Raw genomic sequence first — 25,783 nt, forward strand, 5'->3', positions numbered from 1 at the left:
TTGTTTAATCTGTGCAGTAACATCTTTTTCTGATTTTGCGGTCTTTTTCTTATTAATTCATTTCTTCAACTCTGGTAATTGAGCTTGAATGGGGTACTGTTAAAAAAAATAGTTGGAAACTGGCTCTACTGTGGGTTGATCTGGTAGTTACTCTCCAAATAATCTCACACATCAGTGACTACGTCTTTTCTTGTTAGAATTACACAAAGAAATTTTGTCCCCATCTTTTGCCTGTATGAATAAATTTGGCTGCCAGCATTCAGGAAGCTTAGGGGGGAATCTCAACATGTGTGTGTAAACTTCACTCCCTGTTTTCACTATATCATTCCTTGCCTCAACTATGCCTGATATCCCCCCAGTCCAGAGACTGAAGTGTTTAACCTCAGATAATTGAAAACTCTGCCATGTTGAGGCACTTACTCAGGTAGAGAAAGGAAAGAGGAAAGAGTTCTTGAGGGCCTAATTACTTCTTAGACTTTTTTTGTTTGGTCCTCTTCTTTTTGGCCCAATTTTTAATTCCCACTTCATGCCTCCCTCAAAGGTATCTGGTGCAACTGATTCCTCTTTTAGCAGGGTTCTGTGATAGTAGTTAGGTTGCTTCTTTTTTTTTTTTTTTTTCTTAATCTATTAAGTTAGTTACCACTTTATTTGCTTTTCAGTTGTCAAGATGTTACTTTTGTTTATCTCTTTGTCCTAATATGTTTATGCCTATTTTCTTTATTCCCTTTAAGGTGAATTTAGTATGGTTCCAGAGATATATCTTGTGCTTAATCATCTTCACTAGATCCTTAACTACACATTGTTTACATAAACTTTTTGAGTTTAATATTCACTGTAGCTATAAATAAAGCTATTGATCAATTTATAAATAAAGCTATCATCCATGGACATTAGAAAAGGGAACTATAGAGATGGGGTAGAGTGTTTCCCTGACATGCACAAAACCCTTAGTTCAATCCCCAGCACCACTAAAAAAAAAAAAAAGAAGAAGAAGAAGAAAGAAAAGGGAACTATGATGAGCAAAAATAGGACAGTTTTTATCTAGTGCTATTCAAGGAGAGAGATAATCTGTGTGTGCATGTGTATTACTGGGTACTGAACCCAGAAATCCTCTAACATTGAGCCACACCCTAGTCCTTTTTATTTTATTTTGAAATGGGGTCTCACTAAGCTGCTGAGGCTGTCCTCAAATTTATAGTCCTCTCACCTCATCCTCTCCAGTCTCTAGGATTACAGGTGTGTGCCACTACACCTGACTACGGACAGTGTTTTTGAAAAATAGTTTTATAGTGACTTGTACATAAGATCCTGAAAGATTGCTCATCTTTTTTTCTATGATATCTTGTTCACTAGATAAACATTTTGATTTGTTTATTTGTTTCGTTTGAGGTGTTGGGGGATTGAACCCAGGGCATCATGTATGTTAGGCAAGCACTCTATCACTAAGCCCTTGTACATTGATTATTAACTGACACTTTAATTTTCTGTCTTTTCCCTTTGTGAACTCTAGGTCTTGGCTGCTCCACCATACTTTCTCCAGAAGGATCAGCTCAGTTTGCAGCTCAGATATTTGGATTAAACAACCATCTGATATGGGCCAAACTGCGAGCAAGCATACTGAACACATGGATTTTCTTGAAGCAGGCTGACAGGAAAATCAGAGAACATAGTTTATAAGAAAGAATATGTCATTTCATTTTTTTAGGCGAAAAAATACAAATTTCTAGTTCAGCTGCAGAAGAAAAAGCAAGATGAAAAGATGATTCTTAGATCAGAAAACAATATATTAGTGAATAAACACTTCTAGATGGATGGATAAAAAGATCATCTGTTCATATTAATATTCCTTCATTGGTAGTGAAATTACTGTAGAAACATTTTCAAATTAATCTCTTACCCCTCTATATGATCATTGTTAGGTAGGTAACATTTTTTAAATGCTAATAAAATCCTATTATAAAGCTCCAAAGTTATTACTTGACCTTCTGTATTGTAACCTATAAGTTTTAGAAAGTATTGATTATATCTTGGGTGATAAGAGTAACATAGTCCTTTCATTTTATGGTCTTTACAAATTTGAAGGCATGGTTTTTTATTTATACCTCAGAAAATGATGTGCATTTACGTGTATTTTGGGCTATTAATACATCTTTTTTGTGGTATGATGAAACTCAACACAAGCATTCTTTTTACCACTGAGCTACAACCCCGACCCTGGGTTTTTATTTTCGAGTTTTTTCTTTCTCTCTCTCTCTCTCTCTTTTTTTTTTTTTTTTTTAAGAAAAATTGAGATTGTGCAGGCCAAAGAGGAAAACACATGAAATAAGATGAAAGGACACTGTAGAAGTCAAAGTTTTTATGCTTTGCTAGCAAAGGAGAAACAGGGGACTCCTGTCCCAGAAGCTGTAATTCTGCCCATCAGCAGGAACAGGACGCTTTAAAGAGGTGACTGTAGGAGTTATAATTCACTTGTTAACATGGGAGGTGGATAGTCATTTCTGAAATCTTCTGCTACCATCCCCAAAGTCTGAATTACTCCTTTCCTATAGTGAGTGAGTACTCAAGGACAGATAAATCTGCCTAAAATGGGGAGAGAGGTAATCATGTTTCTCCTGAGATTAAGGAGAATCAAGGAGAGAGGAAGAAAAACACCTCCATTTTAAAAATAAGTTGCAGTGGCAGAGCAGCAAGGGCTATATTCAAAGCATAAAGTAGACAGACCACTGTTACATGGTGGGTGCATCTGTGGGTCATAACTTCTTTTAGTTCTAATAAGACATGTTTTAGCCACACTAATAATCACCAGCCTACCATCATTTGCAGAAATTGGATCTCCCTGTTAATAATATTAGGTTTTTTTTGGCTAATGTAAGAGTAACTAGGATGCACCTCTGTAGGAGCACTGGTTACTAAGAGGTCAGTTGTGTTTTATTTGGGTCTTAGCTATGATTTGACCCAAGTCGATTCTGTTGTAGTGTTTTTGCTTTTCTTGTGCTCATCACATTCCTATTTGAGATGGGTAACCTAACAATAGTAAATTGATTCCCCTTGCTAACCTTCCTATTCTCTTGGTCTGTTGTTCTACTGGCACCTTCCCAATAGTCCTTTTAATACTGTTTTAAACATTTTTGTATTAGTCGATAATGGACTTTTATATATGTGGTGCTGAGAATCAAACCCAGTGCCTCACCTGTGTTAGGCAAGCACTCAACCACTGAGCTAACCCCAGAGGCTGCCTGCCACCCCTCCCTGCCAATGGTCTTAAAGGACGATTTCTTTCTTTTTTGGTACTGAGGATCTAGAGACAAGGTCTCTAAATTGCTCAGCACTTAAGTAAACTGCTAAGACTGGCTCTGAACACAACTCTCCTGCCTCGGTCTCCCAAATTGCTGGGATTACATGGGTGTGCCTCCAGGCCTGGCAGGATTAGTTTCTTATGTATACCATGGGTAGCTTGTGATTACTTGCCATTTTCCAATACCAATTACTGTGCCTATAAGTTCATAGAAAAGCATGCAAAATTTAGGAAGAGTGAAATCACAGAATATAGAGAAGGTCTTTATAAATTTAGCATTATTTCATTACATTGTCTTTTCTCTTTTTGTTAAGCATTGGTGAAATCCTCATTATAGTTCATCTTCAATCTATAAACTGGTATTTTGAAATCACATTGTGCAGCCCTGAGAGTATTACAGATCCCTGAATGTTAATCTGGTGTCTACCTTGAACTTATTTGTAAGATTTTTCATGTGTATTTTTAAAAATATATTTTTTGTAGTTGTCTTTATTTAATATGCTGAGGGTCGAACCCAGTGTCTCACGTGTGCTAGCCAAGTGCTCTGCCACCGAACTACAGCCCCAGCCCCTGCATGTGTGTTTTTATGAGAACAGGGAAATGTTAGCTTTCTTCAAAGACCTGATTCTCCTAAAATTCTAAGAATATCTGCTACAGATGAAATTTTGATAAGACCTTTCCTACACATTTTTTTTTTTTTGGCACCATATGCTCAAGTTTATTGTACAGTCACAAGTTACACATGGAAACCTAAGCAGAACACTGTATCAGCTTTCACTAACTCAAACCAAGTTAGCAAATGACAGATTTGAGGAAAAAACTCATTTCATGTCTCACCCAATGTGGGTGATCACAAGAGAAGCTAAATAGAGATGATTACAAGGAACAGTTCATATTCAGCCTGAAATAAACCATAGAATGGAGTGTTTAAGGGCAAATAACTTCTTTGTACATCCACAGCAGAAACATTCTTTCCCACTAACAGAAATACTACTAAATCTCTGCTCTTTAGGCTTACTAAATTAATGGTAAATTTGATATTAGCTAGGTTTGGTTACATTGTTATATTGCACTTGATAACAATGACAATGAAAACCACCAAAGATTCAACACCTTTTCCAAGAAGTTCATTAGGTATCAGAAATTACAACAAAATACAAGAACATATTCCATGCTGTCCTACACATTCTTATTTCTCACCTCCAAACTGTTAATAAACTGCTTAGAAATTTTGGCTCATTTCCAGAAATTCAGTTCGACAAACTGTTAATAAACTGCTATCTCATCACTTGTGTGTTAGCTTCTCATCACTGTGACCAAAATACCTGACAAGCATCTTAGATGAGGGAAAGTTCATTTTGGCTTATTTTCAGAGATTCAGTTTATGGTCCGATGACTCTACTGTTCTGGATCCAATGTGAGGCAGAACATCATGAAGGAAGGGTGTGGAAGAGGAATGCTGCTTCATCCAGGTAGCCAGGAAGCCAAGGGGGTTGGATGGAAAGGGGCTGCAGGGAAGATGAACCCTTCCTAGGTACATACCTAAGTTACCCACCTCCTCTGGGAATATCATACCTGTGGTATCTATATACCACACCTAAACTAAGATGGACTAATTGGCTTACACTTCTAACTCTAATACCAAAAATTGAACCCATGGCACTTAGTTACTGAGCCACATCCCCAACTCTTATTTTTAATATTGACACAGGGTTGCTAAATTGCTGAGGCTAGCTTTGAACTTTAAATCCTGTCTCAGCCAAAGAAGTCCCCCAATGAGCAGCTCCATGGTCTGAAAGGGCCGGGAAACAGCCCAATGAACATCACAGCAGAGGAGCCATTCAGCTAGATGTTGCTGGGGCCGCTGTGAGCCAATCATGAGCCGGCAGCTGGAAGTTTGCTGGGGCCCCTTTGGCTGTGGCTCTCAACATCTCCCCCTCTCTGTTTAAACAACAAGCATGTGGCTTAGGGACCTTATGAGGATCAGCAGCAACAAATTGCATATGATCCTGGCGTATACTCACAAATTGCTGTAGAGGCAATTAGGGCATGGAAGACTTTACAAGGACATGGAGGTTTACAAGGTCAATTATCTAAGGTAATACAAGGAGCTAATGAACCTTACGCTGAATTTGTAGATAGGCTTATTCAAACAGCTACCAGAGTTTTTGGGAATACAGAACAAGCAATGCCATTAATAAAACAACTGGCTTATGACCAAGCAAATCGTTGGTGCAGAGATATCATTAGACCATGGAAACAAGAAGATTAAACACATATATTAAATTATGTAGAGACATTAATGAACAAGAGCAAGTCATGGCAGTTACAGTAAAACAGGCTTTAGATGCCAGAGACATTAATGAACAAGGGCAAATTATGGCAGCTGCAGTAAAACAGGCTTTATATGCCAGGCCAAGAACATGCTACAATTGTCAACAAACAGGACATTTTAAAAGGAATTGCTCCATAGGAGGAGGGTTTAACAAAACTAGGTATCAAAGGAGTAGAATACCGGGTATTTGCCCACGATGCCGTAGAGGGAGACATTGGGCTAATGAATGCCGTTCTCAAACCACCATAGAGGGTACTCCATTATCAAAAAATGAACAAGGACCAAGTGTTTATCCACGATATCGTGGAGAAAGGCATCGGGCTCCATTGCCAAAAAATGGACGGGGGGCCCAATGCTCCAGGGCCCAAAACCACAAATATACGGAGCACTGGAGGAACTCAGCAACACCATCAGGGTAGTGCCCAGGACACATTGTCCATCAGATCCCTCATCAGACAAACCAGAGGGAGCGCAGGGTTGGACATCTGCACCTCCGCCAGATCAGTACTAACTCCAGAGATGGGAGTTCAAATCATTCCCACAAGGGTGAAAGGACCTCTTCCCAAAGGAACAGTAGGCTTATTATTGGGACAAAGCTCTTCTACTCTAAAAGGACTTATGATAAGTCCTGGGGTAATTGATCCCGATTATGAAAGTGAAATAAAAATTTTAGCCAGTTCTCCAAAGGGTATATCAGTAATTTCACCAGGAGATAGAATAGCACAGTTACTAATAATACCAAGTCTACATGATAAATTTTCCAGTCATGCTGTAGAAAGAGGTTCCAAGGGATTAGGCTCCACAGGTGTAGATTGGGCTATGCTTTCTTTAAATTTAGATTCTCGCCCCATGCTTAAACTAAATATTCAAGGACATGAATTTAATGGGCTACTGGATACAGGTGCAGACCTTAGCATCATCTCTTATCAAGAATGGCCAAAACATTGGCCATTACAACAAGCCACTCAAACGCTTTGAGGCCTAGGAGTGGCGACTAATCCCCATAGAAGTGCAATGGTATTAGATTGGAAGGATCCTGAAGGATGTGAAGGAACTATACAGCCATATGTATTGGATCATCTTCCCATAAATTTATGGGGACGAGATGTCTTAGATCAATTAGGTTTGACATTAACAAATAATATCAATCAAAATGCACCTACTATTATGGCTAGACAAGGTTTTAGGAAAGGAAAAAGATTAGAAAAACAAGAACAAGGTATAGCAGCACCAATACAAATAGATCAAGGAACAGACAGACATGGGTTGGATTTTCACAAAGGGCAACTGAGACAATAAAAATTACATGGAAATCAGAAAGACCAGTATGGGTTCCTCAGTGGCCCTTGACTAAAGAAAAGATACAAGTAGCCCATGATCTGGCCAAACAACAATTAGCGGAAGGACATATACAACCTTCTGTATCTCCCCATAATACTCCCATTTTTGTCATCAAAAAGAAATCTGGTAGGGGCCGGGGATGTTGCTCAAGCGGTAGGGTGCTTGCCTGGCATGCGTGCGGCCCGGGTTCGATCCTCGCACCACATACCAACAAAGATGTTGTGTCCGCCGAGAACTAAGAAATAAATGTTAAAAATTCTCTCTCTCTCTCTCTCTCTCTCTCTCTCTCTCTCTCTCTCTCCTCTCTCTCTCTCTCTTTTTAAATAAAAAAAAAGAAATCTGGTAAATGGAGATTACTTCAAGATTTAAGAGCCATTAATAATGAAATGGTCATTATGGGACCTGCTCAATCGGGGATTCCTCAATTGTCTGCTTTGCCAAAAACTTGGTATGTTTTAGTTATAGATATTAAAGATTATTTTTTTTCAATTCCAATTCATCCTGAAGATAGTCCACGTTTTGCATTTACTATCCCTGCACTAAATCATGAAGGTCCTGATCAGAGATATGAATGGAAAGTACTCCCTCAAGGGATGGCTAACAGCCCAATTATGTGTCAAATTTATGTTAACAAAGTAATCCAGCCACTTAGAAATCAAAATCCTGAACTACAAATATTTCATTATATGGATGATGTATTATTAGCACACAAAGCTAAAAACACGTTGCTAGAATGTTATGCCACACTTACAAACTTATTTAAAAATTATAATCTAGAGATAGCAATAGATAAAGTACAATTAAATTTTCCAATTAATTATTTAGGAGTTCTATTATCCTCAACCATGGTCCGTCCACCAAAAATTCAAATACGAGTAGATCAACTCAAATCACTTAATGACTTTCAAAAGTTATTAGGAGACATAAATTGGATAAGGCCTTATCTAGGTATTCCAACAGGAGAATTGGGACCCTTATTTGATATCCTAAAAGGTCCATCAGATCCAAATTCACCCCGAATGTTAACGCCTGAAGCAAGAAAGGCATTAAAAATCATTGAAACATATATGGAAAATATTCATTTGGATAGAATTGATATAAGTTTGCCTTTATTATTTATTGTACTACCAACAAAATATATTCCTACAGGAGTATTTTGGCAAGAAGGTCCATTATTATGGATACATTTATCTTATTCTCCTAACACTATTCTTACTAGGTATCCTGAGGCTGTAGGACAATTAATACTCAAAAGAATAAAAGCAGCAAAGGGAGTGTTTGGAATTTCTCCCAATAAAATTATTACTCCATATACTATGAATCAAATTGATGAATTAACTAATGAGTTAAATACTTGGGCAATAATCATGTGCAAATCTAATGTTTCATTTGATAACCACTTACCATCTAATCCTTTATTGTCTTTTTGGTCATTGCATCCTGTAATTTTTCCAAAAATGACAAGAAAAACACTTATCATGAATGCTCCAAATATATTCACTGATGGGTCAAATAATGGTACAGCAGCAATAGTTACACCTGATCAAACTTTTACATTTTTAGTACCCAAACAATTAGCTCAAAAGGTAGAGCTTAATGCCGTATTACAAACTTTTATGATGTTTAAAGATTCGGTATTTAATTTATTTTCTGATAGTCAGTATATAGTTAATGCTATAATATCCCTTGAAGATGCTGGTAGGATTTCCCCTTCTTCTACTGTTTTCTCTTTATTTTCCACTATACAAAGTTTAATCTGGGACAGAAAAGATTCATTCTTTATAGGACATATCAGGGCACATACAGGATTGCCTGGAGCCCTTAGTTTGGGCAATGATTTAGCAGATAAAACTACACATGACATACATATTTTCTCTACACTAGAAGAAGCTATAAATTTTCATAAAAGATTCCATGTCAATGCTAATACTTTACAAAAGCATTTTAAAATAACTAAGGAACAAGCTAGACAAATAATAAAACAATGTCAAAATTGTGTGACCTTTTTACCACAAGTTAATCTTGGAGTCAATCCTAGAGGATTGATACCTAACCATATTTGGCAGATGGACGTCACACACTTGCCAGAATTTGGAAAATTAAAATATTTGCATGTTACAGTTGATACTTCTTCTGGATTTTTGATGGGCTCCCTTCATGCCAGAGAAAAAACTAAAGATGTTATAGCTCATTGCTTACAAAATTTTGCCACTGTGGGCATTCCAAAACAGTTAAAAACAGATAATGCCCCTGGTTATACATCTACTTCTTTTAAACAATTTTGCTCATCATTTGGCATTACTCATATAACAGGAATCCCATACAATCCACAGGGACAAGGCATAGTTGAAAGAGCTCATCAAACTATTAAAATGTACTTATTAAAGCAAAAAGACGGAATTGGGAAGGGGTATATATTCCCCAAAGATAAACTTAAAATAACCCTTTTTACTCTAAACTTTTTAAATTTGGATTCATCAGGACTTAGTGCTGCAGAAAGGCATATGTATCCAAAAAATGTACATAAGCCCAAGGTACTTTGGAAAGATATTCTAACAGGACAATGGAAAGGTCCTGACTCAGTCATTGTCTGGAGTCGGGGGTCTGTTTGTGTGTTTCCACAGGAAGAACAACAGCCGATTTGGATTCCAGGGAGATTAACCAAGGTTCTGACCCAGTGATTGTCTGGAGTCGGGGGTCTGTTTGTGTGTTTCCACAGGGAGAACAGCAGCCGATTTGGATTCCAGAGAGATTAACTAAAGCGATTTCTACAGACCAAAAAGAAGATGATTTAGCTCAAATTCATAACAGCTGATATCCAAAACTCCAATTTGGCTATCCTTACATCTGCGACAGAACCAGGATGCTTTTTTCAATATCTATTTTATTATTTATTATTATTTATATTATTATTATTTATTATTATTTATCTATTTTATTATTTGCCCTTTCCCATATCATGAAGTTCTATTTTGTTTTTTTTGAGCTCATACTGACCTAGGTTAATGTTTTGCTGATCAGTTCTATTTTATTTTGACTATATAGAGTTTTTAAACATTGCAATAGAGATTTTACCTGTAAAAAGTTATAAGGCCTTTATTATTATGTTATGTGTTGTATTTATTATATTATGTGTGCACACTTGTGTTTTGTGTTATATGTTTGAATGTACATATGTCCATATATCATATATGATGAGTGGTCATGAAAAAATGGATCCAAATATTTTTTTTTATTCACGTGATTTAAATACTTTAATTTAAATTGGGTAAATAACTGCTAAGAATTGTTTTAATTTGTAAAAAAAAAAAAAGGAGGTTAACAGATCTGTTTGTTTACTTTCACCTTTCCTTTTCATTATATTTAATAATTCTCTTCAAGACAATGTAAATTGTTAAGAAAATTGTTTTCTTTTAGTGCCTTCTGGAATGTTACGTAATTTTTTCTTTAGCCATTATTGCCAGAATTCCTATCTTCATCCCTGTGCCGCTGAAGACAAAGATAAAACTAATCTACAGCTTCTGCAATAGCCATCACTGAACTGCTTGCAGAACTTGCCTAGACTACGTGTCACTTGTATGCATTGTGAACTCACTCGTATGCATTGTGAACTATCTGTTAGTGCATCAACTTGTGGTAGTGTTGAGGTATTTTTGCTGATGATGTCATCGGTGGTACAATTTTTCCAACAAGAGCCGTCAATTGGCTTGGTGTATCTTCCTCCTTTCTGCTTGTCATGATCATGTGGTACAATTTTTCCAACAAGAGCCGTCAATTGGCTTGGTGTATCTTCCTCCTTTCTGCTTGTCATGATCATTCAGCTAAAATTTGGGGGCCAACAGAGGTGAGGCAAAGAACCTCACCCCCCCCCCCCCCGCTGGTACAAAGACCTCTCCACAGATGTGGCTGTATACTGGACCAGTAGTCAATGACGGGTAAAATCCAATTACAATGGTACCAACCTAAGACAGGAGGCTGACGCCCTGAGGTCAGCTCATCCGAAGACGGGTAAGGACCATATGTAGTATTGGACAACCTAAAGCAGGCACGATCCCTAAGCCACATGCTTGTTGTTTAAACAGAGAGGGGGAGATGTTGAGAGCCACAGCCAAAGGGGCCCCAGCAAACTTCTAGCTGCCAGCAAACTTCCAGCTGCCGGCTGATGATTGGCTCACAGCGGCCCCAGCAACATCTAGCTGATTGGCTCCTCTGCGGTGATGTTCATTGGGCTGTTTCCCTGCCCTTCAGACTGCCAGCTGACGATTGGCTCACAGTGGCCCCAGCAACATCTAGCTGATTGGCTCCTCCACGGACCTGCTCATTGGGGGACTTTTTTGGCTCTGCCCACGCAACCCAGCCAATCGGCCTCAAGAGCAGGAGGATTGTGGGAGGTTGAGAGGCTGGTGTGGGAGTGAGAGGCTTGTTGGAAGCCAGTGGTGGCAGTTGGGCTCTGAGGGTTTTTTCCTTGAGGAGCTGTTTTGTTTGGCGTTTGTAGTTCTAAAAATAAAGTTAGTTTCTTTTGACAAGTGGCTCCTGAATTGTGCCCAGCCAGACTGCGGCAACTCCATATACTATGAATCAAATTGATGAATTAGCTAATGAGTTAAATACTTGGGCAATAATCATGTACAAATCTAATGTTTCATTTGATAACCACTTACCATCTAATCCTTTATTGTCTTTTTGGTCATTACATCCTGTAATTTTTCCAAAAATGACAAGAAAAACACCTATCATGAATGCTCCAAATATATTCACTGATGGGTCAAATAATGGTACAGCAGCAATAGTTACACCTGATCAAACTTTTACATTTTTAGTACCCAAACAATCAGCTCAAAAGGTAGAGCTTAATGCAGTATTACAAGCTTTTGTGATGTTTAAAGATTCTGTATTTAATTTATTTTCTGATAGTCAGTATATAGTTAATGCTATAGTATCCCTTGAAGATGCTGGTAGGATTTCCCCTTCTTCTACTGTTTTCTCTTTGTTTTCCACTATACAAAGTCTAATCTGGGACAGAAAAGATCCATTCTTTATAGGACATATCAGGGCACATACAGGATTGCCTGGAGCCCTTAGTTTGGGCAATGATTTAGCAGATAAAACTACACATGACATACATATTTTCTCTACACTAGAAGAAGCTATAAATTTTCTTAAAAGGTTCCATGTCAATGCTAATACTTTACAAAAATGCTAATACTTTAAAATAACTAAGGAACAAGCTAGACAAATAATAAAACAATGTCAAAATTGTGTGACATTTTTACCACAAGTTAATCTTGGAATCAATCCTAGAGGATTGATACCTAACCATATTTGGCAGATGGACGTCATACACTTGCCAGAATTTGGAAAATTAAAATATTTGCATGTTACAGTTGATACTTCTTCTGGATTTTTAATGGGCTCCCTTCATACTGGAGAAAAAACTAAAGATGTTATAGCTCATTGCTTACAAAATTTTGCCACTGTGGGCGTTCCAGAACAGTTAAAAACAGATAATGCCCCTGGTCATACTTCTACCTCTTTTAAACAAATTTGCTCATCATTTGGCATTACTCATATAACAGGAATCCCTTAGAATCCACAGGGACAAGGCATAGTTGAAAAAGCTCATCAAACTATTAAAATGTATTTATTAAAGCAAAAAGAGGGAATTGGGAAGGGATATATATTCCCCAACGATAAACTTAAAATAACCCTTTTTACTCTAAACTTTTTAAATTTGGATTCATCAGGACTTAGTGCTGCAGAAAGGCATATGTGTCCAAAAAATGTACATAAGCCCAAGGTACTTTGGAAAGATATTCTAACAGGACAATGGAAAGGTCCTGACCCAGTAATTGTCTGGAGTCGGGGGTCTGTTTGTGTGTTTCCACAGGGAGAACAGCAGCCGATTTGGATTCCAGAGAGATTAACTAAAGCGATTTCTACAGACCAAAAAGAAGATGATTTGGATCAAATCCATAACAGCTGATATCCAAAACTCCAATTTGGCTATCCTTACATCTGCGACAAAACCAGGATGCTTTTTTCAATATCTATTTTATTATTGCCCTTTCCCATATCATGAAGTTCTATTTTGTTTTTTGAGCTCAGACCTAGGTTAATGTTTTGCTGATCAGTTCTATTTTTTTTTTTTTGACTATAGAGTTTTTAAACATTGCAATGGAGATTTCACCTGTAAAAAGTTATAAGGCCTTTACTATTATGTGTTGTATTATATTATGTGTGCACACTTGTGTTTTGTATTATATGTTTGAATGTATGTATGTCCATATATCATATATGATGAGTGGTCATGAAAAAATGGATCCAAATTTTTTTTTATTCACGTGATTTAATGGTTTAATTTAAATTGGGTAAACAACTGTTGAGGATTGTTTTAATATGTGAACAAAAAAGGAGGTTAACAGATCTGTTTGTTTACTTTCACCTTTCCTTTTCATTATATTTAATAATTCTCTTCAAGATAATGTAAATTGTTAAGACAATAGTTTTCTTTTAGTGCCTTCTGGAATGTTACATAATTTTTTCTTTAGCCATTATTGCCAGAATTCCTATCGTCATCCCAGTGCCGGTGGAAACAAAGATAAAACCAATCTACAGCTTCTGCAATAGCCATCACTGAACTGCTTGCAGAACTTGCCTGGACTATGTATCACTTGTATGAATTGTGAATTCACCTGTATGCATTGTGAACTATCTATTGGTGCAGCGACTTGTGGTAGTGTTGGGGTATTTTTGCTAATGATGTCATCGGTGGTACAATTTTCCCAAAAGGAGCCGTCAATTGGCTTGGTGTATCTTCCTCCCTTCTGCTTGCCATGATCCTTCAGCTAAAATTTGGGAGCCAACAGAGGTGAGGCAAAGAACCTCACCCCCCCTCACCTCTGCACAGGTGTGGCTGTATACTGGACCAGTAGTCAATGACGGGTAAGATCCAATTACAATGGTACCAACCTAAGACAGGAGGCTGACGCCCTGAGGTCAGCTCATCTGATGACGGGTAAGGATCATATGTAGTATTGGACAACCTAAGGCAGGCAGGGTCCCTAAGCCACATGCTTGTTGTTTAAACAGAGAGGAGGAGATGTTGAGAGCCACAGCCGAAGGGGCCCCAGCAAACTTCTAGCTGCCAGCAAACTTCCAGCTGCCGGCTGATGATTAGCTCACAGCGGCCCTAGCAACATCTAGCTGATTGGCTCCTCTGCGGTGATGTTCATTGGGCTGTTTCCCCGCCTTTCAGACTGCCAGCTGATGACTGGCTCACAGCGGCCCCAGCAACATCTAGCTGATTGGCTCCTCTGCGGTGATGCTCATTGGGCTGTTTCCCTGCCCTTTCAGACCACGGAGCTGCTCATTGGGGGACTCCTTTGGCTCTGCCCATGCGACCCAGCCAATCGGCCTCAAGAGCAGGAGGATTGTGGGAGGTGGAGAGGCTGGGGTGGGGATGAGAGGCTTGTGGGAAGCCGGTGGTGGCAGTTGGGCTCTGAGGGTTTTTTCCTGAGGAGCTGTTTTGTTTGGCATGTGTGGTTCTAAAAATAAAGTTAGTTTCTTTTGACAAGTGGCTCCTGAATTGTGCCCAGCCAGACTGCGGCAGAGCCACATCCCCAATTCTTATTTTTAATATTGACACAGGGTTGCTAAATTGCTGAGGCTAGCTTTGAACTTTAAATCCTGTCTCGGCCTCCCAAGACACTGGGATTACAGGTGTCTGCCACCACTCCCAGCATAGGTCTCATCTAATCACTGCATCTTTGAATATTCCTGCATTAATACAGGAGCTTGGGGGGACAACATACCCAAACTATTATTCATTTCACTGGATCCCTGTGGGGTTACCTAGTCTTGGGTCTCACGCTTGCCAGGTAAGCACTTTACTTCTGAGTCACAGCCCCAGCCCAAGGATCTTTATTTTTACCAGTTAAATCTATTAGTTACTAGACTTCAGTCTCTATATACTGTATAATCCTCAGTGGCAACAAGTAGTACTTTATCTTTGGATTTCAAGCTCCAGGAAATGAGAAAACATTTTACACTTTGTTTCTCTAATGCTGTTATGCTCTAGCCAACTGCTAGAGATGAATTATAGTTTTCTATTTTATGTTAATTTTAAAACAGACAACACGTATTTATACTTTGGTTTCCTGGATTCTGAATTGATTACTATTTCAATTCTTCTGCTTTTCTACAGCAAAGACTCCACACAACACAATTTTTGCAATACATGAAAGGTTTTAAGCATAGATTTTAGACTGGTGGATGGGACCATTATGAGTGGTCATCAATTTTACCATTACTTTCATAGTAGAATGCTTATATTCTCAATAGTATAGTTCATCAGTCTAGAGTAAATATTTGTCTGAAAAATTTTCTATTGTTTTGTAAAAAGTCACTTTTTGTCATCTCTGGATGTTGTATAATTTCTGTGGCTTGTAGGTGAATATAAATAAAGGAAGAAAAATTGTTCAATGAATGTAGTTTTTAAGCTTTTATAATAAAAGCATGCTTAGAATTGTTTTTCCTTTTTTTTAAATAAAGTATTTTGAAGGGGAGAGAGAAATCTTTATTTTAATTTATTTATGTTTTAATGTGGTGAGGCAAGTGCTCTACCACTGAGCTACAGCCCTAGCCCTGTTTTTGCTTTAATGCCTTTTGAAACTCAACTACAATGGATATGAGAATTAGATAAGTTAATATATATAAAGTATATCCTGGCACATAAAATCTATTTGGCAGTATGTGTAAAAGCTAATATGAGTAGAATTAATTCACACTGAAAATTAGCCTTACTTCAATATTCTCAACAGCTGATTTAGTTTCTGAAAATATGAAAGAAGCACAGTATGTACAGTATGTGTCATGGAGCATCCATAAACTATGCCATTTTAGACCAGCACTCCATAGAAAGCCATGAAAATACTTTTAATAGTGTTTTTGTACTCAAGTCTCCCATATCTCAACTACTTGGAGTTAGTCTCACATTATGATAATGAAAATTAAAATATTTTTGAGCACATTACTCTTTTTTGTAAGTTGGAACTGAATATCTCTTCAGCTTGCTTTGCAGAATTGGTGAGATGATAACATCAGATACTGTGCATGAAAGCTTTTTTAAATCATAAAACAGTGTGGTGGCATACACCTGTAATCTCAGCAACTCAGGAAGATCACCAGTTCAAAGCCAACCTCAGCAATTTAGTGAGGTCCTAAATAATTTACTGAGACGCTGTCTCATAAATAAAAAGGGCTGGATCTGGGGTTTAGGTAGCTGATAAAACATTTCTGGTATGTCCCTGAAGATGTTTCAGGAAGGGATTAACAATTGAATAAGTAGAGTAGTTAAGAAAACAATTGCTCTCATCAATGTGGACAGGAATAGTCCAAGCTACTGAGGGCCCAGGAGGAAGGGGAATTTTTATTGCAGGTGGAAAACTTAAATATTGGCTTTCCTGTGTCTCCAGTATGCAGACAGAGGGCAGATTATATGACTTCTCAGCCTCCATAATTGCTGAGCCAATCCCTCATAATTAAAGTATTTCTAAACATCTCCCATGTCTGTTTCTGTGGAGAGCCTCAACCCTATAACATGCACAGGAAAAGCAGTGTTGAACAAGATCTGATTTCTGCCCACAGTAAGTCCCAGAGTCTTCCAGGGACAGATAATTTCAAAACATTCTGTTAATTACTCAACATGGAATAAGGATAGGGGACTATGAATACACAAAGGAAGAGGGACTGTTAGAGTGGTAAAGAAAAAAGATACACTGTTAATGAAAAAGAGGGCCTCTTCATTCCTCACAATCTACTTCCACTCTCTCTTGCTTTTCCTTCATTTTCTTCATAGAACTTAGTACCCCCCGCCAAGTACAGTATATATTTGTTTATTTACTATGTCTCCCAAATGGAAAATATGTTCCCTCAGTATAGCAGGTTGTGTTCTTTTTTGGGGGGAAGGTGGTTACTGGGGATTGAACTCAGGGGTATTCAACCACTGAGCCACATCCCCAGCCCAATTTTGAATTGTATTTAGAGACAGGGTCTCACTGAATTGCTTAACACCTCACTTTTCCTGAGGCTGGCTTTGAACTCATGACTCTCCTACCTCAGCCTCCCTCGCCACTGAGATTACAGCTAGGATCCACCACACCCAGCTGGGTTGTCTTCTTTATTGTTAGTTGTATACCTAAACAACTAAAGTAATGCATACCAGTTGCATATACAAAAGGCAGTGAAATACTCCAGTAAATAAAGTGTAAATTCCCAGAGGTATGGAACATGGACCAACACATAACCTAATACTAGAGGAGTATAGCATATAAGCCGGTACCAAGTGCATACCCAGTTTGGATCTTGGATGTCCTCCTAATAAAGGCTTGGCTACCAGCCAACTACTGGGAGGTGGTAAAACCTTCTGGAGGTGTTCATGGAAGGAAGTAAGGTCACTGGGGCATGTCCTTGAAGAAGATGTTGGGACCCTGGTTTTCTCTTTCTCTCTCTTCCTCTCCTTCCAGCTACCATGAGGTGAGCAACTTTGTTCCATCACACACTCTACACCATGAAGTAACGCCTTGCCACAGGCCCAAAAGCAACAGACAACCAAAAGCCAAAATAAATGCTTATTCTTTGTAAGTTGATTATTTCAGGTGTTTTGTCACCATGATGGAAAGCTGACTAACAGTAACAAAAGACCTATGTGGATTGGAGACGTGGTAAGCCCGATCACAATGGACCTCACATGTTGGGCTTCATAGTTAGGAGTTTATCAAGAAGATAGGAGAGTGGAATCAGATATATACTAAAAGATTAATTCCTTTCTACCACATGAGGACACAACTAGATAAGATCAATTTTGCACCCAACAGAAGGAGCCTTAGCAGCCTTATCAGACACCAAATCTCTTGGTATTTTTAGCTTGGACTTCCCATCCTCTACAATGTAAGACATAAAATCATGTATTTGATCACTCTGGTTTGGAAGACTGTCTAAAAAAATAGCAGATTAAACCTACATATATGTATCCTGTTTGCCACAAAACTCCCATTAAAATAAGAAGAAATAGAAATCCAGGGGCTGGGGATGTGGCTCAAGGGAAGCGCGCTGGCCTGGCATGTGTGCGGCCCCGGGTTCGATCCTCAGCACCACATACAAACAAAGATGTTGTGTCCGCCAAAAACTAGAAAATAAATATTAAAGAAAAAAAGAAATCTAGGACTTTTCAGCCATTTGTAGAATCTACAAGATGAATCAGATCAGACTTATACTGCCAATTCTTATATAAAGTCAGTAAGTTATAAAAGCACTACTAAACAGTGACTTATGAGGGGGGGCATAAACACCTTTGGAGAATACAGCGTAACTTACATTTTCTCTGAAAAACTAACACACAATTTTGAGTATACCAAATATCATCTGGCATAATATTCTTGATATCTAGGCACAATTGGCTTGAAACCTATGATAATTCCAGAGTCAGTGAAAGTCCCAAACTCTTCTCATGGTTTTTACATGAAATGTGGCAGACATCATACAGCGTAGTCAGTTGCTGTCCATACTTGCCCTTAACAAATTCACAGATTAAGTAAGAAAGATAAAGCAAATCTCATTAAATTTAAAAATTGATGCTGGGTGTGGTGGCGCTCGCCTGTAATCCCAGCAGAAGGCTAAAGCAGCAGGATCATACGTTCAAAGAGGGCCTCAGTAACTTAGTGAAGTCCTAAGCAACTTAGGGAGACCCTGTCTCAATATAAAAAGGGCAGAGGATGTGGCTCAGTGGTTAAGCCCCCTGGGTTCAATCTCTGGTACAAAATAAATAAATAAAAGCTGAGTACCAACCAAATAAGGTACTCACAAAAAGTACGGAGTGGTGTCAGATCCTACGCATACAGTAGTATAAGCAAAGTAAATATGGTCTCTACCTCTCAGAGTCCTTAAAGAATGATCAGTGCTGCAGGTGGAGCCTTGAGCAGAGGGTGTAGCTCAACGGTGGAGCGCTTGTCTAGTAGCTTGCAAGTTTAATCTGCACCGCACACAAAGCTTTAGAGAATGCAGCCACAAGGTTGCCCAGTCTGCAAGCCCAAAATTTCCTCAAAGAAGCAATTTTAACCTAGATTCGTTAGGACAAAAAGGAGTTAGCTAGGTGGTTGGAGGAAGAGAGTGAGAGGAGTTGTGAAGGACGGACAGGACAAATGTCTGCAGAGTAGGCCATTCAATCAAATGTTTCTATTATTTACCACCTTGCAGACTTATTTCTGGCCAACCATCACCCCTGCCACACTAGGCCCACGTCGGTCGCCCTATAAATGCACGCTGAAACTGAAACTATTTGGTAAACCCCTTCGAAACCCCCTCCTGGCTCCTGCACTTCCTCACTCAAGACCACTTTGGGGTAAGGTATATCGACCGTATGCATGCGAAATTTCTGCCACGAGACTGGAAGATTACGGTTTCGACGCTAACGCAAGGGGAGCAACATTCCTCACTTTGCGCCGCTTAGCAACCACCAACTTCCCCTCTGCGCGGCCGACTGGGGGATCCTCTTCCGGGGCAGAGGTCGCCCCGCCCTTCCCCCCGTCTCCTCCAAGATGGCGAGCGGCGGCAGCGGGGGGGTTTCAGTGCCTGCGCTGTGGAGTGAAGTGAACCGTTACGGTCAGAACGGCGACTTCACGCGCGCTCTCAAGACCGTCAACAAGAGTAAGTGTGGGGCGGAGGCTGGGGCGGGCCTGAGCCGGCGGGAGGATGCCACCTGTTTCCGGCGCGCGCGACCACCTCCGGGTAGACGCGCGCAGCGGGAGACCCTTGCGTTCTCCTGACATTGACCCAGCGCCTGGAGGGTGCGGATCGCAGCCTCTCGGCGCCAACCGGGCAACTGGGGGGGTCCTCAGTTGCTTAGAGCCACGTGTACTTCTCTCTACCCACCCCGCGGGACGCAAGAGAGGGATTTAAAGAGACCGCGGGTCCTGGAGCCTCTTTCGAACTGTTTTCTTATTGAGTCCTCTGTTGCCTTATTTCGAAAACACGCCACCTTTCCTTTGGCTTTTCCTCTTGAATTGAGGGATCAAGTGTTGTTCAGGGTGCTTGATCTCTTGGGCCTGGGCGGAGGAAGGAAGCTGCTTGGGACACGTAATTGACATGCTGGCGCTGACAAGGTGGAAGCTGTACGAATTCGACCTGAGAAGGGCTGGTCTTCAGGTCAGGCCCGTCATTCCCACATAGAATCTCACCAATGCCATTTAACCAGAAAATGGGTATGCGAAAGTACCAACGTTTGAAATAATGTCGGAAGAAAAGTTTGGCCTGTTCCCACCCCCACCTCCCTACCCCCACTTAAGTGATCACTTCAAATTTTTACAGCCTTCATTGTGAGCGACTCATTAAATTTAATTCTTTACTACATAACTACAGTATAGTATTGAAAGTATATTTTAATGTTTTCAGTCTTTCTTTTCTACTGAAGGTGCACCCTGTATATGTTAGATTTAGAAATGTAGTTATTTAAACAGTTTAGCTTTGTAGAGCAGTAGTAACATAAAAGGAGTGGTGGTATCATACAAGGCTGTATAAATAATTTTCCACAACCTATTGCTGAGTTGGTGTGAAAAGTAGTGATGAGTGCTCACAGTGCACTTTTGGTGATTTCCGACATTGGGAAAAATATCTACTGATATATATATTTTTTATTTGATTATTATTTGATTCCTAAACTTAACCTTTGACTAGGTTCACGACTAACACTCTACACTTAATGGCAGGGTAGTAAGTTATTCTGCAAAAATTATTTCATCAGCAAAGGCTGACAGTTTGTTTGGAGGAATATATTAACTGCTAGAAATTCCTTGGATCTTAGATTGAAAATTGAACTCCTAGTTGCCCAGGAATGACAGGCAATTATGAGAGTAAACACTATTCTCATTTTGTGAGGTTTGTTTGTTTGTATTGGGGATTGGACCTAGGGGTTCTTTACCACTGAGTCACATTCCCAGGCCTATTTTGTATTTTGTTTAGAGACAGGGTCTCACCTTGCCATTGGTGAGGGTAGCTTTGAACTCACAATCTCCTGCCTCAGCCTCTTATTTTTTTATTTTGAGATAGGGTCTTCCTAAGTTGTTGAGACTGGCCTCAAACTTGCCATTCTTCTGCCTCAGCCTCCAAAGTCACTGGAGTTACAGGCATGAGCATCACACCTGGCTCATTTCATGTTCTTGATAACCTTGTAATATAAGTTATGTTCTCATGCTCATTCTGTATATCAGAAAAACCGATTTGGTTATTAAATTATTTTCCCAAGACTCTAAGACATCTAGGGATGCTGGTACGGTGACTCATGCCCCTAATGCCAGCAGCTCAGGAGGCTGAGGCAGGAGGATCAAAAAGTTCAAAACCAGCCCCAACTTAGCCAGGCCCTGAGCAACTTAGTGAGACCATATATCAAAATAAAAAATAAACACTGGGGATGTGGCTTAGTGGTTAATGGCCCCTGGGTTCAATCTCTGGTACAAAAAAAAAAAAAAAAACCTTGGGCGAGCTTGCACTATACCTAATTCTACATGAAATTATTCTTTCCCTGTGAAGTAATGAAATATATAGGATGTAGCATGGGTCCCAAGACGAAGAAACTGTAGAAATAGCTTCCTTCTTGCTGCTTTATTTTACTGTACTTTTTTGGCACATGCCTCATGAATATCTTTCTCAATAATTAAGTCTGATTGATAACTTCTTCTCTTTCTTAAATTTTTTGTAGTTGTAGATGTACAGAGTGCCTTTATTTTATTTATTTATATGTGGTGCTAAGGATCGAATCCAGTATCTTACACATGCTAGGCAAGTGCTCCGCCACTGAGCCTGCATCCCCAACCCTCCATAACTTCTTTTTGTCACTTAAGTTACAGATGACAATCACTTTTTTTTTTTTAACTGTTTTAACATCATTTCCATTACAATAAAATTGGAAATACCTCATCTTTGAGGCAGGAATCAGAAAACTTGGTAAAAGTGTGAAAAGGGAATGGATTTTTTTCTTTTTTTAACATACAGTATCTTTATTTACTTCTATGTGATGCTGAGGATTGAACCCAGTGCCTCACACATGTGAGGCAGGTGCTCTACCACTGAGCTACAGCCTCAGCCCCAGCCCAAAGGGAATAGATTTAAAAATGACTTTCTGGCCAGGTGTGGTGATGCACACCTATAGTTCCAGTGGCTCAGGAAGCTAAGGCAGGAGGATCACAAGTTCAAAGCCAGCCTCAACAGCTTATCAAGGGCCTACACAACTTAGACCCTGTCTCATAATAAAAAGGGCTGGGGATGTTGCTCAAGGGTTAAGTGCTCTAGGGTTTAATCCCTGGTTACACCCCCCCCACCACCACCAATGACTTTCTTTAAATTGTCCTCCAGTACTTCAGATCAACAAGGATGATGTAACTGCTTTGCACTGTAAAGTGGTCTGCCTTATCCAGAATGGAAGTTTCAAAGAAGCCTTGAATGTCATCAATACTCACACCAAAGTGTTAGCCAAGTAAGTGGTGCAGTTAGTTGTATAGTTATTAAAAACACTTGTATTAGAGCTTTAATCTCAATAAGAAACATGTAGGGTAAGCATGTTTAAGTGTAGAGTTAATAAGCATCAGAGCTAGTAGAGGTTGTTAGGATGGTGTGGCAGTCTTAGCCAGACCTCTGTGCCTAACTTCATTGAAAATTATTTAGTTAAGTATGTTTTTAGGTTAAGATCTTTTAGTATCGTAGTTCTTAATAGTTTTTAGACTATGTAGTAGGGGTGGGTTTTTTTTGTTTGTTTCATTTGTTGCTGTTTTTTTTAAAAAAATATCTTTGTTTTATTTATTCATTTATTTATTTTATGTGGTGCTGAGGATCGAACCCAGTTCCTCATGCATGCAAGGCAAGCGCTCAACCACTGAGCGACAACCCCAGCCCCTGTTTTGGGTTTTTTGGGTAATCTTTTTCTTTTTTTCATTTATTGTTTTACAAAATGTTAATTTATATTATGAATTGTTACTGTAATTTGACTTTTCTTTATAGTCTTGCCTAGCCCTCAAAAGAAGTATGTATTGAAATTAAGTTGTAGCATATTTATTCATTAATGGGACAGTGGTTTCTGAGATACAGAACTGAATATAGTACACCTCCTTTTATAGGAGGAAGAGAATCAAAATTTATTTATACTTCTTTTGTATTTGTGAAAACAAATACTAGAAGGAGAAACAATAATAATAATCACTTGGAGGGGATAAGAAGGAATAGGTTCAATCTGTATAGCAGTAGAAGTAAAACCTCTTATGTATTGCAGATTAAAAACTAAATTTAACACTTTATTAAAAAGAGGGTGTGGGGTATAGCTCAATTGGTAGAGTGCTTGCCTCACATGCACAAGGCCCTGGGTTTAATCAACACCACACACAGAATAAAAAAAAAAAGAAAGAAAGAAAAAGGGTGGGCTGGGGATGTGGCTCAAGCAGTAGTGCGCTCGCCTGGCATGCGTGCGGCCTGGGTTCGATCCTCAGCACCACATACAAAGATGTGTCCGCCGAAAACTAAAAAGTAAATATTAAAAAATTAAAAAAAAAAAAAAGGGTACAGTTTTCTACTGTTAAACATGTTTATCCTAAATTCAGAATTTTGAATACTGGCAATTTGGGGAGATAGAGAAATTTTCCAAGAAGTTTATTAGGTAAGTAAATAAAAGATATTGCCATTTGCTTTGATAAATAGTACTTTTTCTCTAGGGGTTATGTTTGAAATTTAAAAGTGAGTTTAATTTTTTTTTTTTTTTAGTTGTAGATGTATACAATACCTTTATTTTTATGTGGTGCTGAGAATTGAACCCAGTGCCTCACATGTGCTAGGCAAGGGCTCTACCTCTGAGCCACAATCCCAGCCCCAAAATGAATTTTTAAGTCTGTATGTGTAATGCTGCTTTCCTAGTTGTATCAATTATCAATTGTTTGATTATAAATACTATGTTCTTTTAACTTCTGGTTATTTTTTCTTTGCTAATAATTTTCTTCTTGAACAATTTAAAAGAAACATCATATGGCTTATTTTAGTAATATATTTGAGAAACTTCTTAAATATCCCATTAAAATTAATGATTTTCTTTGTGTCTAAGACATTTGATTGTTTATTTGGTTCATGGTTAGCTTCTTAATTGTTAGTTTCAGAAGACCAGTAAAACTGTTAATATCGGGGGGGGGGAAAAAAAGAGGCTGGGGAAATGGATGTAATATTTTCTTTTACTTAGCCTATGATTTTTTGGACAGGTCACTAACTTTTAAATTTCCTTATCTTTTGTTGTTGGAATTAAATAAATTAATACATATCATGTGTTTAGAGCAGTGTCTGGCATATAGTGAGTGCTTTTTATTGTTAGGCAATAATCAGATTTTTTTTTTTTCCTTCAGTAACTCTCTCTCCTTTGAGAAGGCATATTGTGAGTACAGGCTGAACAGAATTGAGAATGCCTTGAAGACAATAGAAAGTGCCAACCAACAGACAGACAAATTAAAGGAACTTTATGGACAAGTGGTAAATACTGCTTTAAAACACCTGTTGACAATCATTCTGGGTGAGCATGACTACCTGTAGCATGGAGCAGGGATGAGGAAACCCAGCCCATCCTGATGCTCCACAAAACTGGCCACCAAACCAGTTCTTGAGGTTTGAATATATTCCCTCTTCTTGATCTTTGTTTGAACAGTTGTATATATAGTGTTCAATGAACAAAGGACTCTCCCAGGGTAGTTAGAAAATTAAGAAAAATAAAAGAGCTATTTTGTGAAAATTGAACTTCTTAGAAAAATGAAGGCCAGTGAGCTTATATACTTACACAGATTTGAAACAGTATTTATTTCAAGTATTTAATTGGAATTTTATTCTGAAAAGAAAATTCTGATGGATAAGAATTTGGGTGATTACATCTGCCACCATTAAAATATATTTTATTAATAAAAATATTTATACCAGAAGAATTTTGAAACATTAATATTAAGTCTTAAAATAGGGCTATTCATGATGAGAGGACATAAATGTATTTATAAACTGAATAAATTTGTGATAAATTCCAGAGGTAGATGAAGGGCACCAATCACTGTTACACATAGTGGACTGATTGACCCAGAGTGACATTTATTACTGTCCTTTAAGGAAAACTTGAACTGAGTGCAGAGTCAGGTGTAACTGCTCAGGAGGCTGAAGCAGGATTGGAAATTTGAGGCCAGTCTGGGCAACTTGGTGAGAATCTGTGTCACAGAAAGTTAGGGATGTAGCTCAGTGATAGAGTGCTGTCCCCTATGTGTGAGGCCCTGAATTTGATCACAAATAGTGGAAGAAAAAAGAAAAAAAGAACTTGAATGAAAAAAAGCAGGAATTATGTTGTAGGTACTTGAGACAACTGTACAATAATTGGTTTCTGAGAAATAGAAAATGAAGATTGTACATAGTGAATTCCTAGGAAATACTAAGTTTTTTTTGTTAAATTTTATTTTGTTTACTGGGACTTAGTAATCAGTTTGTATTGGGAAAAAATTTTTCCATTGTTCTGATTAAGGTAACAGGATAGCCTTCTATAGAAAGATTTTCTTTCACAACCCATATCAGCCCTTAACTAATTTCAAAAAGAAAGGTAAATAGGTACTTTTCTAAATTTTCTAATTTTAGAAAAGATTAATTACTAGTAGCTTTTTGAAAGTATTACAGCATATAAAACTTATGTACAAATTATAGAAGAGATGATTGATTGCCTTATTATGATGAATTAAGTTTCCTACTTAATGGTTCCAGAAAGCATTACT

At 38.5% G+C, this 25,783-nt stretch overlaps 2 protein-coding genes across 4 annotated transcripts in view; both read left to right on the top strand.

Annotated features, from left to right (window-relative positions):
- The window catches only part of Paics (phosphoribosylaminoimidazole carboxylase and phosphoribosylaminoimidazolesuccinocarboxamide synthase), a 51,193-nt gene extending 49,224 nt beyond the window's left edge, over positions 1-1,969 (top strand). For all 3 annotated transcript variants that reach the window (XM_078021320.1, XM_040292378.2, XM_005320027.5), the window contains one exon: positions 1,511-1,969. In XM_078021320.1, the coding sequence (XP_077877446.1) occupies positions 1,511-1,677 (167 nt within the window). In that variant the 3' untranslated portion in view covers positions 1,678-1,969. The remainder of the gene's footprint in view (positions 1-1,510) is intronic.
- Positions 1,970-19,516: 17,547 nt separating this feature from the next.
- The window catches only part of Srp72 (signal recognition particle 72), a 34,665-nt gene continuing 28,398 nt past the window's right edge, over positions 19,517-25,783 (top strand). Inside the window, exons 1-3 of the mRNA XM_005320028.5 lie at positions 19,517-19,673; positions 22,374-22,494; positions 24,395-24,518. Of these exons, the coding sequence (XP_005320085.1) occupies positions 19,565-19,673; positions 22,374-22,494; positions 24,395-24,518 (354 nt within the window). The 5' untranslated portion in view covers positions 19,517-19,564. The remainder of the gene's footprint in view (positions 19,674-22,373; positions 22,495-24,394; positions 24,519-25,783) is intronic.

Source organism: Ictidomys tridecemlineatus, chromosome 9, assembly GCF_052094955.1.
Source record: "Ictidomys tridecemlineatus isolate mIctTri1 chromosome 9, mIctTri1.hap1, whole genome shotgun sequence".
NCBI lineage: Eukaryota > Metazoa > Chordata > Mammalia > Rodentia > Sciuridae > Ictidomys > Ictidomys tridecemlineatus.